Genomic DNA, 17261 nt, shown 5'->3' with positions numbered 1-17261 from the left:
TATTATTTCAAATACTTTCAATTTACAGAAAATTCTATACAAAAATAGCAAAAAGAACATTAACATATGCTTTATCAACATTCATCTGTTAGCATCTTGTTACACTTCTCTCTTTCTCTCTCCACACACACACTTTTTTTCCTGAAACACTTGAAGTTTCAGGCATCATTTCCCTTTGCCTTTTGATAGTTTAAGGTGTGTTTCCTAACAAAGACTTTCTCTTTTATAAACAATAAAACTAGCAAATTCAAAAACAATAACATCAATATAGTCATACTATTATATAATATACAGGTCATATTCAAATTTTGTGAATTGTCCCAACCAGGAATGTCTTTCATAGTTATTTTTTTTTTCTGGTCCAGGATCACACATTGATTGTATTTAGTTGTCATCTCTCTTAATTCTCTGAAGTCTCCTTAAATCTGGAACAGTCCTCAACCTTTCTTTGTCTTTCATGACATCAACATTTTAGAAGAGTACATGCCGGTTATTTTGTAGAATTTCCCTCAGTTTGAGTTTGGCAAATTTGAGTTTGAGTGTCCTCATGATGGGAGGTTATGCATTTCTGGCAGGAGTGAAATATGTAAAGGCACGTGATAATTGTTGGTGATGTTAACTTTGATTACTTAGTTAAGATGATGTCTGCCAGATCTTTCCACTGTAAAGATACTATTTTTCATTTTGTACTTAATAACTAATGTATGGGAAGATACTTCGAGACTATGTAAATAATATGTTTCTCATAAAACTTTCACTCACTAGTTTTAGGATCCATTTATGACTCTTGCCTGAATCAATTATTACTATGGTGGTTGCTGAATAGCATATTTTCAAAATAATACATATGTATTGATTAAATGAACTGCTCATTTGTCCTACAGAAGGGCTGCCTCCTTCACTAGCAGAGCAGTCTCTGGTTGGCTGCAAGAGTGGTGTCTAGGCAGAGACAAGCTGGCAGCTTGGCTCTAAAGCACAATGATAATTTGCAATGCTTGAAAACCTTAGATGAGGTCGGTTCTCCTGCAAGCCCAGCTGGCCTTTATCAGAGCTCAAAATGGAATCCATGGCTTCCCCAAGATAATCTCCATGCTGAAGGATAGCAGCAGCAGCTGTTCGCTCAGCAGGCCCCATGTCTGGCCTGCTCTTACTGTTTTCCATCGAATTTGAGGGCAGAGGGGGTAACGAAAGTGGGACACTCTTGCCTTCTATTTTGACTTATTTGAAAAACATAAAGTGGAATTCAGTATTCCACACAAGCTCCTTTGCCATTCTGGAGACCCACATTTTAAGACATTGGCTCAAGGCATCACTTTTATGTGGATTCATGTACAGAAAAGGAAGGGCACCATGACTACATGGAAGGTAGAGGGAAGTACACAGTGGGGTTATTTCTGTTTGAGAGCTATATTAGTTTCCTAGGTTCTGCCATAACAAATTACCACCAACTGGGTGGCTTAAAACAAAAGAAATTTATTCTGTCACAGTTCCAGAAGCTAGGAGTTTGACATCAAGGTGTAGCAGGACCATGTTCCTCCAGATGTCTCTAGGGGAAGATCTTTCTTGCCTCTTCCAGCCCCAGGTTTTCCTTGGTTTGTGGTTGCATAACTCCAATCTCTGCCTTCATCTTTACATGGCCTTTCCCCCTCTGCATATGTATGTGTACTCCTTATGTTTGTGTCCGTGTCCAAATTTCCCTCTTATAAGAACATCAGTCATATTGGATTAGGACCCACCCTAATGACCTCATCTTAACCTATTTCCAAATAAGATGACATTCAAGGTACCTGGGGCTAGGACTTCAACATATTTATTTGGGGGACCCGATTCAACCTATAACAAGAACTATATCTGAAATCCAGCTCATTAGAGAACACAGAGCGGGGTGCCATTTGCTATAGTACTTCAGCCCAGTGTAACAGAGCCCTCTGGCCCTCCTGCTCACTCCCATCTCGGTTGTCTTGCCAATATGTAAAGAAGGAAAATGAAGTAGGCAGATCATGCTCATCTCCCTTGGAATAGACTTTGGACATCATTTTCAAATGATCACAAGGTATTCGTGTAACCATTGCATAGCGGAACATAATAGAGAACAATCCACAGTCTGTAAGGCTCTGGCCCCTGTATTCCTCACAGAATTTTCATAATTATGATATAAATAGATTTGTCACTATTTGACAGATGGGGAGCATGAGAGCCAGAGAGGTGAAATGATTTCCCACAGGTCACACACCTACTGACAGGAAGTTCCGTGCAGAGCAGATTCATGTCTGTGAAGCATAGAACCTAGACCTGTGGTAGGCGCTCAGTAAATTTTTGTTGGCTGAATGAGTAAATGAATGACTAAATCTGGGACTACTGTAGCTCTGGTCTTCATTTCATGATCCATTACTCTTTCCACTGTACCTTACAAATGACTGTAGACTGAGGTATGGTCTCAAGACAATGACTGGAGTATAGATGTGAGCGGGTTGATTTCAGATTCTTTTGCTATATTTGATAACCTTCTGAATTCTGTGGTAATGAGCACATCAGTCTGTAAGTGATTTTTTTCCTGCTGTACATCTGATAAATTGACTAAGAAACCATTTTGTCAAAGTACTTAAACCATTGACTTTAGTTTTACTTGAGCTACATAATATTTGTCTAAAATTATATTTGTATGAAAAACAGGCCTTATCACATGGACAGTGTTATTATAACAGTGTAGCAAGGAAGTAATGAATTCAGCATGTTACCTTCCTATATTTGAAATGGAATATTGATGTTCTCTTATGCCCATTTCTGGGTCTTCATCAACATCACTGAGGCAGCCAAGAAAGCTCCAGTTAGCCTAGCCAACAAGGACTTACAACATGCTGATTGCCCAGCCCTCTGCTAGGTACTGTGGCAAAAAGAACAGAAAGAAGCTCTCTCAAGGAGCTTACAGTCTAGTGAGTGATGTGGCATTCACAGGGGAAACAGTGGACAAAGAGAAGGGTAACATTTGCTAAGCACCTGTTAGGTGCCAGACACTTTACAAACCGTGTAAGGCAGGTATTACTCCCGTTTCACATATGAGCAAACTGAAGAGCAGAAACGTTAAGACAACTTGCCTAAGATCACATAGCTAGTAAGTGGTAGAACTAGGATTTGAACACAGGGCCCTGCAACTCAAAATTAGAGAATATGAGAGCTTACAGTCAAGTGCTTGGTTGCATGGGCTAGATGAGATGTACTGAAGAAATTTCAGTGAGATGCATGGAATCTACAAAGGCCAAGATGGGGCCTCTGGGTGATAGTGTCAGGAAGCTGACAGCCTGTGACAGTGCTTCCATCCCAAATTCCTTTATAACCTGTCTGTTACAACTGTCTGTTCTCACTGAAGGGCTTAGGCCCTGTCTGCTCTTCTGATGTATTTGGGGAGGTGGGGAGGGGAAGTTGGTACACATTTTCACATGCAATGCAAACTTCCTCCCTCTCTGAAGCTAGCTGAATTATTTTTCCAAGTGCCTGATCTTCTGGGGCAATTTCTCCATGTTTCTCAACCCCAGAAGCACAGCTCCCTCTGAGCTGAAAGGAGCCTCTCTGCTTCATGCAGTAGCCTGGTGCCTCTTATTTCAGAACCACAAGACCCCACACCCTCCTGTCCTGCCCTTTCCCTCCTTCCTACCCTTATGCTTCTATTCAATCTAAGGCATGAAAGGAATTTAACATGTTTTTCCTTTTTTCCTTAACAGTGAGAAGAACTGCTTTAGTCAGATATAGAACCTTCCCAGTCTGCTCAAGGCATTACCAATCAAGTATCTCCATTCAAAACAGCAGATCTGTAGAATAAAGTAAAAGGAGAGCACATGCATTCTCTTTTTTTCCCCAATGAAGAAATTAAGAGGGAAAAGGAAAACTTCCTTCTTAAGTCTGTAGTTCATTTCATAGCATTATGGTATGTTGGGTTAGGAAGGTGGGAGTAGGGTTCTCTCAAAGGAAAATAATTGGATAAATAAAGGGTTTTGTGGGGCACTTAAAAGTAATTCAGGATGGTGCTTGAGACTTTTTTTTTAACTTTTTATTTTAAAATAATTATAGATTTATAGGAAGTAGCCCTTCGCCCAGTCTCCCCCAATGACTACATCGCACATAATTATAGTAGCATATAGAGGCCAGAAAACTGACATAGGTACAATGTGTGTATATAGTTCTATGCCATTTTATTACATATATAGATTCGTGGAACCACCACCATACTCACGATTCAAAACTATTCCATCACTACAAAGATCTCCCTGGTGTATCCCTCCCTTTATAGTTACACCTATCCCACACCCTCCCACCATCCCTAACCTCTGGTAACCATTAATTTTTTCTCCATCTCTATAATTTTGTACTTTAAAAAGTCGAGTTACCTTAAAAAAATGGATTGGAACCTCTAGTTTTCACAGAATCTCAGGCTCAAAGGAGTAAATTGCCCAACCCAATCTCCTGGCCCTGCCCAAATTCCCTCTACAACATCTCTTGTAAGTGTCCATCTAGCCCCTACCACAAACCAGAACCTTCTCCAGAATTTTAGGAGTGTTGAGGTATTTGACATAAAAAAATTTAGGGTAAGGACATTGTTTTCTTCCATACATGTATTCAATAATTAGGAAAAAAACTCTTACCTTTATATTGAATATTATAAAATGCCCTCTCACATGTTGATTTTCCCACCACGCATTGTTCTGTCCCAAACAAGTATCTCCCTTTTCCATTCCATTTACCTAATGAGAGGGATGAGAAACCTGGAAGGCTCACAGAAAATTCCAGAAATTCCTTCCTTAACTATAAATAGTCTGGCCTTCAGCATTTGGGGACTTTCAAATGTAAGTGATTCATGTGTGGTATTTACTTCCTTAGCTGATTGTGACTGTGTTATCTACATATCTGCAAGGGTCATTCCTTGAGATAATCTGAACTGGAGCCCAACTCCCAGGACTCCCTTGTGGGTAAGAGAGCTTTGACAGGGCACTTTGCAGCCCAGAACATTAGAAAATAATGAATCAAAGTCATGCTCAGACCAGAAGGGGCTAGCAGAAGTGAAGCCATGTGGGGTTTCATGGCAAGAATTAATTTGGATCCCCCATTTTTTCTCCCCTGGACTGCTTTGAAATCTTTCCACTTTGCATGAAATTAACTGGCTCTTCACAAAGAGCACCGTACTCTCCTCAACTGGACAGCAGCACATACACAAATCCAGACTCAGACCCAATGGGGTATGTCCTTTAGAAGAAATGAATTCAAACTAATGGTTCCCTCCACAGCCAGCCCCAGAGGCAGAGGTGGGGCAGGTATCTGACTTTGCCCAAGAGACACTGCAGTCTAATGCTTGTCCTCTTTCTACTTGAAGTCGGTGCAATAGTGTCCCAGCTTCCTACTTTCTGAGTAGGGGTCCCTGCCTTCCAGAATACACATCACTTCCCCTTAGGTGACAGAGAATAATGAGCAGTGAGGGAGGGAAAAGGAGAATGCAGCTAGCTATGTGACCCAATCCAAGTGACATTGCTGAGTCCACATCACAGCTTACAACCCACAGCCTTCAATATGCATGATGAATGCAGCTACTCATGTCTCAGCGTTTCCTCCCTCACCAAATAACCCACAGGTGTAATTTGTAATTTCCAAAGTGAAAAGATATTTTCAACTGATATAATAATCCTGAGATGTTATCAGCTGTCTTGTGTTTTTTAGGGGATAATTTTGTGGCTACTCTTGTACTTTTTCTTCAACCTATGGTAAGTGGAAAGAAGAGAGGGCCAGCTCATGGTCTGGACGCCAGTTTTGGCTCTGCCCCTTCCTCACTGTGGATAGCAAATAACTTCAACTCTCAGAGCTTCAGTTTCCTCATCTGCAAAAGAGGGATAAATAACTGCCCTTCTAACCTTACAAAGGTGGTCATTTAGATAAACAGATCTTAGAAAAGTCCTTATAAAAGTTTCAGAGGGAAAATAAGGTGATTAAAACATTCAAATACAGTATTAAAAGTACTGTTTTAAAATATTCTTCAATGTTTAGAAAAACATTCTTTAACTCTTAAAATGTTATCCATTTTACATTATATGGCCTTTTTTTGGCCTATTTTGACTCAGTTCTTAGTATTGTTCACCATATTTTTTAGCATGAGGGCGAGGTTGGCCATAATATAAAGTCCATGTTAAAAAACTTAACTTCCACAGCTGAAAGCTTTTTTAAAAGGAAGGGTTTATTGAGCCATATGCTAGGCAGAAAAGGACCAGGTCCTGGGGCATGAAATCTAAAACAGCAGCAGCACCAGGTAGAGAGTCAACATTTCCACTGTCCCAGGCAATTTTATACATTACGTTTTGGGAAAGAAATGATATCACTTGTTTTGAAAGAATTTACATTGGCTACAGGTAAGGGGAATGGGGAAAGGTAAAGCGCCGGCAGTTCTATCGTAAGTGAACAGTCCTTAAGGAAGAAAAATTTACTACTTTCGATTGGTTGCAGGCGATGGTCTTGAATATTGTGCATATGCAGGATGTGGTGGCATCTAGTGGTCGGCTAATAGACACCTGGAGGTTTATTAGAAGCTTGAACACACATTAAAGAATGTGAACAGTCTTGTTAGTTGAGCCACGACTATTAACTGCTTAACTATTCCTGTCTTTCTTACTCTCCAGCCACTGTAATTTAATTCAGAACATCTCAGAATTTTTCTATTGTCATCGTTATAATGTGAGATTAAAAAAAAAAAGAATGAGGGATAAAGTGATCCGAATAGTTCTTTTAAGGCAGAGAAGTGCATTAGGAATTTGATTTCATGCATAAAGACAATTAGGTTTGTTGAGCCAGTAGGTTTACTACTTTTCAGTAGGATTAGGTTCACAACAGCAAGTCGTGTCCAAGTCATTTCATTGTAAAGTAGAAAGTCAGTTATAACCCCTACAGGGGCCTATCACAAGCCAGTTTGCATGCCTTTTCACCTGGCCTTTTTTTTTTTTTTCCCCGTGAGGGCAGATTGTCCTGAACTGGATCCCTGGGGCTTTGAGTTGAGAACTTCATCAGATTTCTGCTAGAAGCAATTAATCATCAAATCAGCTCATTGCAAAACCAAAGAACCATGCTGATCCATTAATGCAGGTCCCCAGGGTCATTAGGGCAGCAGAAAGAGAAGGAAATGGCTTAATCTCCCAGGATTAGAGGGGAGAAGTTCCTGAGATCTAATGAGTTCCTGCTAAACTGGGGGTATGCTCAAGGAATTATGATTTTTCTACCTTTCCCTGTAATATTCCTTCCAAAAACCTATCCAGAAAACAAAAGGGCCTATTGCATTGCTCAGCAGTTCTCAGCCATTTAAGGCTCACAGGTGATTGGAAAGTGAAATAGCAAACTACCTACCCTACCTGCCTATATATTGTCAAACTGGTCTGATTTTTTTTTAAATGCATTTACCAGTTATTTTGGTTTACAGCTAATCTTTTTGTTCTGGGAAAGCTTGTGGTTTGCAGTTTGGTTCATATTTGGGTCAACAGTCACTGTTAAGGGGGAGTAGCTTTGATAATTGTTCCAGTTTTTGTGTTTTTTGGGGGGGGGTTGTTTGTTTCTTGACTACTCTGAAATATTTAGCTGACTACATGATATTTATGCAGGATAGGGCAAATTACCCCAAGTTGGTGGGGAGACCAAGCTCCGTACCGAGAGAAGAAGAGGGTCCTTTGGTGGGGAGTATAGAAAGAATTCAACACACACACCAAAGTTAGAGTCAAAAGGAAAGTTTTTTTAGGAAAAGGGTAACACTCCACAGAGTGTGGTCTCCTCTCAGAGGCAGACACTGAGAGGGACCCTGAGTGTTCAGGGAATTCAGTTTATGTATCATTCTTTAGTTCCTGTAAATTATAGTTTAAGACTTTGTTAACCCATTTCCTTTGATATGGACACGCAGTGAGGAAGGGGAAGAGTATGTAGTATGAAAAGGTAAGAATATGTAGCGTGAAAGGCCTGTTGGCAGTTTCCAGACTTTAATCCATAGGTTCCCCATGGTTTTAGCCATAGGGAATGAATGACTTTATTTGTGTAGGGCGCCACTTAAAGACTCTGTTTTTCCTGTTTCCTCTTCACAGATGTGGGGAATGGGTTGTTAGCAATCCCAGCAGAAATCTTCCTTTGTTCTACAGGCGTCCTCCTGGCCTGGCCTCAGGGCTAATCAGCACACTGCAGTCTCTGAAAGTACCTTGATTCACATTTTAATTCTCTTGCCTTCTCCCTACATTAATGCCATATTAACTGGTTAAAAAGTGGAAAGGTCTTTCAGTGGAGCAAGTGATTTCTTGCTTGAGAGCGGTTTGATTTTCTGTTGTCATCAAGATGACTAGTTGTTTTGTGTTGTGTAAACATATACTATCTCCTTTTCTTTTTTTACTGAGTTGCCCCAAAAGTGGACTCCCTATTTTGGAGACAGCATGCTGTAAATGGTAACATCATAAACTCTGAAGCTAGACAGATGTAAATTTTTTAGCTGTGAGACCTTGGAAAGGCTAGATAATATCTTTGAGCTTAGTTTTCTCATCTATAAATTGGGCATGATAATATCTGCCTTGAGGTGTTGCAGGATTGTTAGGCTATTTTAAGTGTCTACTTTTGGCCAGGCAGTCAGTGCTTCATAACTTTTAATGCCCATACAGATGTTCTGGGGATCTTGTTAAACTGCTGACCCTAATTCAGTAGATCTGGGGTAGAGCCAGAGAGTCTTCATTACCAAAAAGTGGTACCCATGCTGTTGGTCCACAGGCCACACTTGGAGTCACAAGGGTCTAGATATCAATTGCAAAGTGCCTAGCACAGTTCGTGCTTAATACATGGTCACCCCAAAATAATCCAACCACTCACTTAAAAATTACTTGGAAGAAACCCTTTTTCCACCAAAGCAATAACCAATCTTCCTATAGCTAGGTTTCCATTGCCTTTGCAAAATGTCTCATTGAGACTGGCCATGGTGGGTAATCTCTGAATTGAGAGAGAGAGAGAGAGAGAGAGAAAACACCTGTTTCCTAACCGCCTGAGAACAGCAAAAGATACAGGTTACCTAGTACAATGATTAGCACCAAAAGCATGTTCATTAGGAGAACTTTCACTTCAATTCTCTAAATAAATCTATTCCTAACCTTGCCTCCCATGACATAATCGTGCAAAAGTAATTTATCCATCCATCCCAGCATAGAGAGAGAGAGAGAGAGAAAACACCTGTTTCCTAACCGCCTGAGAACAGCAAAAGATACAGGTTACCTAGTACAATGATTAGCACCAAAAGCATGTTCATTAGGAGAACTTTCACTTCAATTCTCTAAATAAATCTATTCCTAACCTTGCCTCCCATGACATAATCGTGCAAAAGTAATTTATCCATCCATCCCAGCATTAAGCACATTTTTTTCCCCTTAAGAGCTCACACTTCATTTTGCCAAGATGGGTTTTGCATTGTTTTTCTCTACCCTGGTGGACTAAAATCTGTCTACATCCTCATGAAATAATTTCATTTATTAAATCAGGGCTTTCCCCCACCTACCTGCATCACATCCTAAACTGCCTGGTTTATGGGTTCATTAAGTCAGTGATTCACAAAGCAATCGCCCAGCTAATTGGGAAATGCATTTAATAAGCTGGACATTTCCTATCATCATCTTCCTTGAACTGGACCCAGTTTTTATTAGGTACTAAGCTGACACAGCTCAGGGCACATGTCATTTTAAATTTTTGGACATCTTTTGACAGGCAAATCAGAGAGAAACTAAATGAACAAAATGTAGGAAACAGCCAGCTTGAGTTAGGTCTGTTTGTATTTCCTTGCTTTCTTGGTCAGATAAAGCCTCTCCAAACCATTGTCCTAATTCATTCCTCTTTTTTCTGCCTATCACTTACTTAAAGGGCCTTTGATGGACAAGACCTCATCTCAATGGGTGAGTCAACTCTTTGTCATTTTGTTTAGTATTTAATCCCTAAGAGTAATGTTCTGCTCTGGTATGTTGTTTATCACTTCCAGATTATAGGTGTAGCAAATATTTTCCTAATGAAATAATCACTAACTTGAAATTCTGCTACTGGGATAATAAAGCTAGGCTCTGTGGGGAATCTTCTAGTGTAGCTACATGGTCCCAGTCCCAGGGCCCTCTCCAACGCTTTTTTAGGTCTATTTTAAATCGTTCCTTTTAAAATGTCAGGGCTTTAGGTGCTACTTGAAATCTTCAATCTCTTTCATAATAGCAAAGTTTTGAAACCTCAGCGTTCTATTTTTGTGTTCATGTTGAAACCCTATAGGTGTCTCCTGTGTAGCTACTATATAGTTTTTCCACTCAGTTGTTTGGTGAATGAAAATATCTAGGAGACATTCGTTTCCAGAATCCTTTCTAGAAACCTGAAACTTTACATGCAGACTTTATACAACTCTTTTTGAGGTGAACTAGGGTGGCAGAATTGTGCAGGCCTAACGATTTTGAGGTGGCAGAAACACCTGCAGTGACAGATAATTACAGCTATTGCCATAGCTCTTGCTGTGCGTTTCCTGTTTGCTAACTGCTTTTTAGAATGAATCATATTTGTTTTCACGATGACAACTACTTCTTTATCTTCTCCCTGGATTAAACTTTGTAATACCTGTGGCCCCTTAGTAAGCTTGGTTCCTTCTTCACTACCCTATGTTCGGCCCTTTTAATCATGGCAGGAAAAAGTTTTCTCCATGGTAGATGGGTAATAATGGCACACACATCATAGTCAAATATCTCCCTGGAAACTTTCAAAACAACTCCCTTTACCTTGTGGCACACTCATCCTTGCCTTTTCTTGTGAAACCAACTCCTTTCATTTATGAATCAAGCCCACCCTTCAACAGCCAGCTCAGGTCCCCACAACTGCATTTGTGGAGTATGCCACACACTTCAGCACAGAATTGGATCAAGGGCTGCTTGAGGTTCATTTTCTTTTCTGCCCTTCCCCCATGCCACCACACACTCAAATGTGGGCTGTAAATCCAGACACTGCAGACACACAGTGTATGATCACTTGCCAGGCACCTAGTTCTCAATGATTACAGCCTGTCAAAATGCAACACAGTTTGAATTAAAGGGAAGACTTAAGTGAGTTGAATTAAGTAATCTCTAATAGGAAGATTCTTGGAATCTACTTTGGAAATTAATTTTTGTGGGGGTCCTTTTTACAAAACTGAGAAATTACACTAAGGAGGGGAGGAAAACAACTACCAAGGGGAGACATCGGTTACGAATTTAGTCCTTGATATGAAATATTGCTACTGAGTCATCAAGAATTAACCCCTTCTGAATGTATAAAAGAATTCATTATCCCATATTGTCTAGCACCTTTATGGTTTCATTTTTTTACATTAAACATTTTGATCCATTTGGTATTGATCCTGGTGGAATGCATCGATCCAACTTCATTTTTTATCTAGATTGCTATCCAGTTGTTTTCATGCTATTTATTGACAAGTATATTTTTTTCTCTACTGTTTTGAAATGACACTTCTATCATATACTAAATTCCTGGATGTATTTGAGTCCGTTTCTGTACTTCCAATTATTTTCCATTGGTCTATTCATAGGCCAGTGCCACAGTGTTGGAATTACTGGAGTTATATAAATGTTTTAATTTCTGGGAAAAGTTCTCCCTTTACTCTTTTGAAGAGTTTTCCTAGCTATGCCTATTTCTCCATATGAATTCTAGAATCAACTTGTCTAGGTAAAAAAAAAAAAAAAAAAGATACCAAAACCTCTTGGAATTCTTATTAAAATTATGTTAAATTTATTTAACTTAGAAAAAGAGAAATATTTATGATGTCAAGAATACCCATACCCAAGAACATCCCAGATTCTTTCTATTTGTTCAAGTATAGTTTTGTGTTTATGAGGAGTATCTTATAATTTAAAGGTTTGGGAACTTTTTAAAGTTTAAACCTATGTTTCTTTTGGTTTAGTTTTTTGCTATTGTATCATTAAATCTCCTAACTGGTGTTTGTGTGTACATATGTATCTATGACTTGTGATCTTGGAGTGGGGTAGAGTTTCTACCTATGATTCAAAACTCAGAAGCCATAAAAGATTAATAAATTCAACTACCTCAGAATAAATGTTACATGCTAATGATACCATAAGTCAAGAAAAAATGATAAACGGAAAAGAAATATTTGCAACTCATATCATCAGCAGCTCCTATAAGTCAATAAGAATAAAAACCACCCACTCACCAGAAAGCAGGGGGTGGGGGACAAAGGATATGAATAAATAACTCTGTGAAAAGATACTCAACCTCACTTACAAATTAATAAAAATTAAAACTATACTGAGATTCCATTTCTCATCTACCAGATTGGCAAAACACATGGCTGATGAGACTGTGGAAGAACACTCTCATGCATTGTTGATAGAACTGGTCAGGAAGGAATTGGTAAAATGAATTATGCTACATGCCATATAAGAAAATACTATACAGCCATAACAAAAAGAATGAAGATACTCTCATTACTGATATAAAAACGTTTTATATAGTGTTAGGCTGGGTGCAGTATAGTGTATAGAACATGTTACCATTTTTATGTAAAAGCATAAAAATAAGATTTCCCCCACTATCCTAAAGTATTCTTATTTTTATGCTTTTATAAAGAATTGCATCCCTATGAAACCTTTCATAAGCTGAAATGATGTAAAGCAAAGAAGCAATTACCTTAGACCACATCTTGCTAAGGGATGCAAGATTAAAGCACACATGCTCACAGACACAGTTCAAAGCTATGACGATTGATGCTGACATGATAAGTGTGGTTCCAGGGGAAGGAGCTTAGTGGGCCCACTCTTGCTGTTCAGGGTAAGTGCTGTAAAAGAATGCTATTTTTACTTTTTGCCTTTTTTCATAAAAGCAGAAATCCTCCAGATTCCTTTCAGTTAGGGAAAACAGGTACTAAGTAAGTTTTTCTTAAAAGTGAAGAAGTGTAAAGCAAACTTTCAAAAAAGCAGGGGATACCTGCATGTATGTGTTTGGATAAAAAATAGAAACAATAGAAGCATATTTAAACTAATAAAAGTGGTCACTTGTAAGGGGCTGAGTGGACAGGGAATGGGGAAGACAGGGATGGAGAGGAGTAATTTTTCACTGTATACCTTTTTATAGTTTTTGATTTTTGAAGCATGTAACTGTTACTTATTCAATAATATTTTTTAAAAAATTAACTCCCTTAGTAAATTAAGAAACTTAAGACAGTTTAGCTCACATATTTCACTTATTTTTCCTATTTAACTCACAGGAATAGGAGACAGGTTTAGGAATTAGGAGAGCTAAAACTGTGAGAGGTAGGTAACCCAAATAAAAAGTATAAGTCAATGTGAAACTTGGGTCTCCATTTTCTTTTATTTTTTTAAAGTAATTTTTCTTTACAATGTGCTCATACACACACATGTGTGCACTTGCATACACACATACACAGGACTTGAGATGGACAGAGAAACAAAGATAGCCTCCAAACATAAGGTTTTTTTATAAAGTTCAAAATAGATTACATTAACATTTATGTGCTTTTTAGTCACTACACAATGTACAGACATGATCTGTTTAATGATTTATGCTCCCCAAATGGTTAAACAATGAGGATTTTCTATGAAAGAGTATATGTAAAAGCTTTTAGTTTAGAAGCAAAGTACTGTTTCTTGCAAAAACCAACCTCAGGCAAATATTTTGTGTTTACACATATTCCTTGAGAGTACTATAATAGCAGTGCATAAGTTCATTCTGTAAAAAGATCTGAAAGATGATTTTCAAGAGACTCTTAATGCATTGTGCTCTCAGATAAAAATCCTAAATCAAAAAAGAGCAGTTACTATGATAATAACAGTTAAAACAGCATATATATGTTAGAGATCAGAAGAGGCTATAAAGAAATGTAAATACTTGTGCTTTGGGGCTTTTTTGATAAAGTTGTTTTAGTAATAAATACAAACTTAAAAAATGTTTCAGTGACTGTTATAAAATAGACACAAATATCAAGGATTTTCTATACTTGGTTTAGGGTTTAAAGGTGAAAAATCATCTCACATAAACCACCTGGCATCTGGTAATCCCAATCTGGGCTAGTCGCTTACAGTTAGGCAAGAGGCTGGGGAGAAAGATAAAGTGATTTTTTCTTCCTATCAACATAAAGCATTATCCAGAGGTAAAGCCAGGGTGAACGAACTAAACACATACCTACCCTCCTTTAGAATTCTTAGACCAAACAGAGGTCACCGTACTTTTATGAGGTTTTAAAAAAAATCCCACATAATTGGTATCTGGACCACAGTTTATTCTGTGATTCAGAAGATGAAATAAATATGTCCTGTGTTCTATGAGCTCTAGGATAAGCATGATTCCTTAGTACTTTGTGCTTTTTTAAAAACCCTCTATACATTAACTGTACAAGTCATTTTTATAAACATCATGGCAACTGTTTATAATGATAGAGGACAAAATATAATTTACATAGTAATGCTGATGTTCCTAGCCAGGAAATAAATGTAATTTTATTTTTATGCTGGTCAGTTTGCTCTTTTAAGCCTTTAACTTTGAAGAACATGTGACCTTAACAATTAAAGTAAATTAGAAAAAAGATGAGAAAATAACAAGTGCTTTTTTAAAGCCTTTTGCACAATAGATTTAGATATAAAAAGAATTTCTTCAAATAATTTTTTAGGTGTCACTCAGGAGCATCCTGCTGTCTGTAACATAATGTACTAGAGTTCTTTGAATAAAATTATAGAGTAATTTAAAATATATATTATACATTTATAATTATTGTAAATCATTCAATAGTTTATAGCATGTTAATGGAGTGAGACAGAGATAAAAGGCAGTCCACATTCATATTTTCAAGGTAAATTTACTTGAGAAGTCAATTGAGTTCCTTGCTCATGTTCTAAGTATAGCCATTGTGATAAGACCTGAAAGGGGAAAAAAAAGGGAGAACAGTTAAAGACATGCATTTTATAAAATCTTCCATTCAATGAGCAATTGTTTAGCCCTCAATGAGCAAATAAAAAATGGCACATAGGCAAACACTCTACCAAGAACTCAAAGTCAATTTGAATTTAGTTGATACTATACAGAAGAAATCCATTTACAGCAATGGGTAGTCACTGGATAGATTTAATTCACTAATGTCTGGCCATAGCTAATTTTTTTTAACAAATATACCTCCCACTTTGCTCAGTCACATCCACTATAATTGCAGACATGCCATCTTAAAGTGTCAATAAAGCCAGTTGACTTCATCAACAAAAACAATGCGGGTCCATTTGTATCCCAGGGCCCTAGGGCCACAAAGGGGCAGAAGCATTAGTATTCCTCCTTGGCTTGTCTCCTTTGAAGAAACTCCATACATAAAACCATAAAAATTTAATAATATACTCAGTCCTAAATGAGTATTAAAAAAACGTGAGCAATAAAGTACAGAGATGGAGAATAATTACCTGGGACTGGGGCAGTCAGAAAAGATACTCTAAAAGATAAAGTTGGAATCAGTCTAAAAGATGGACAGGAAAGCTATTGAACAATGAGATGGGCAGGCATTCAGGTGAGGGAAGGTCAAGGGCATGGAGGTGGGACTAGAACTCTAGATGAGCTTTTGAGGATCAATAAGTAATCTAACGGCTCTAATCAAGGACTTATGTAGGGCGGCAGCTAGACAAGAGTAACTCAGAGAGGTCTGAAACAGAGTATGGAGAGTCTTAAATGCTAAACTATGGAATTATACTTCATTCATGGACTATGGGGAAGCATTGAAGGTTTTTCAGTAGGGAGTGGTCGTAAAACCAAAACAGAATGGAAATCAATCTGACAGCAATATGATTGATGGTTTGAGGGAGAATGTAATGGGGGATAGGAATAGGAAGAGAAGAGACAGAAGGTAGGGAGACAACTGAGAAGACAATTTTGAAGTGAGAAAGAGAGAGAGCGCCAAGAATAATGAGAGAGTACTGAAAAGAGTTGGCATCTCAGGAGAGGTGAGAGAAGACTATGAGGAAAGAGTCGTTCATCACCAGAATACTAATCCTTGACACATAACTAAATTTTTTTCCTGAAACTTCTGAACTGCATTTATTAAATTTACAAAGCATTCAACATCATTAAACCTGAGCTCCAGAAAATATGAAGCAAGTTTCCTTTTTGGAAAATGATAACAAAACTCAAAGACTAGGTCAGAAGGGTGTCTGAGGCCAGTCAGAGCTGATAGAGTATCAAGTATTTTCTTTAATAGTCATATCTAAGAACATAGAACCCAGTATCTGACACATAGTAGGCTCTCGAAAACTTCTTGCAGATCTAAATCTGAGCAAGAGAATTATGGATAGTGATCTCATATTTCCATTTACATGAATAAATTTTCGTTCAGTTAAACTGATTAAGATTCCAAGTCAGGATGACTACAAGAATGACTTAACAGGAAACCAGAGAACTGCTTTAAAGAGTAAGTTCACAATATTAAACAAGGCTTCATTGTTCATCTTTATGACTGAATTTACTTTGTCTGTTTTCCTAGGATCAATTCCTAGAAGTAGAAATGTTGTATCATGGAATATATGTATTTTACACGTTTTATACCACTGTAAGTCTGCAAAAGGAAAATAATTGAATATATACAGTATTAAGTACTAGGATAAATAAGCTGAAAGGAAGTAAATGTGAGCCAAAAATTAAATCTTAAAATATACTTTACCTCAACATGCTTTTAAAGCAATCTTTTATGTTTTTCTAAAAAAAATCAATCTACTACCACCATCACCCCTATATACACATAAGACCACCACTACCACCTCCAAGCCATAAAAATTGCCTACAAATATGCCCCAAATGTATCTTTAAAACACTTACCTAAGATATAAGCAGCCACTAATTTTTGATTCACACTTAAGTGGAGGTAGAGAGGTACCAGCGATTCCACATCCCCCAGTGTAGGAAGCATCAGAGCTGCAATGCACACCACTCCCAGGAAGACAGTTAGTAAACTAGGTCCTGAGGAGACAGTTCTGCTATCTGTAAAAAGACAAAAATCCCTGAGCTTGCTCCTAAAACAACTTACACAAATGTTTTTTCACATACACTGTCCACCACTCACCAGGATTCTGATTTTGTCTAACTACTCTCATTCCCCCATTATTCCCACTCCATGGGGACTTACCTGCTGGACTTATCTGGAAACCTATAACTTCTGAGTCATTATAGGAAGGAATGTTGAAACAGCATTGTGAGGTAGTGAGTTC

The 17261-nt window shown here is 38.0% G+C and overlaps 2 protein-coding genes across 8 annotated transcripts in view; one reads left to right on the top strand and one right to left on the bottom strand.

Moving 5' to 3' along the window:
- Positions 1–17261, top strand: part of FAM122C (family with sequence similarity 122C) — an 89360-nt gene that overhangs the window by 62713 nt on the left and 9386 nt on the right. The window lies entirely within an intron of this gene.
- MOSPD1 (motile sperm domain containing 1) overlaps positions 13356–17261 on the bottom strand; it is a 37657-nt gene continuing 33751 nt past the window's right edge. For 2 of the 3 annotated variants that reach the window (XM_015596823.2, XM_025039658.1), the window contains exons 6-7: positions 16873–17034; positions 14862–14942 (exon numbers count right to left, since the gene is read on the bottom strand). In XM_015596823.2, coding sequence (XP_015452309.1) covers positions 14911–14942; positions 16873–17034 — 194 coding nt within the window. In that variant the 3' untranslated portion in view covers positions 14862–14910. Of the gene's footprint in view, positions 14943–16872; positions 17035–17261 lie in introns of all 3 variants that reach the window. The other variant, XM_006921514.3, reaches the window with a different exon arrangement.

Source organism: Pteropus alecto, unplaced genomic scaffold (assembly GCF_000325575.1).
Source record: "Pteropus alecto unplaced genomic scaffold, ASM32557v1 scaffold19, whole genome shotgun sequence".
In the NCBI taxonomy this organism is placed as follows: domain Eukaryota; kingdom Metazoa; phylum Chordata; class Mammalia; order Chiroptera; family Pteropodidae; genus Pteropus; species Pteropus alecto.
Note: the sequence above shows the minus strand (reverse complement) of the source record. Positions and strands in the feature narration are given on the sequence as shown.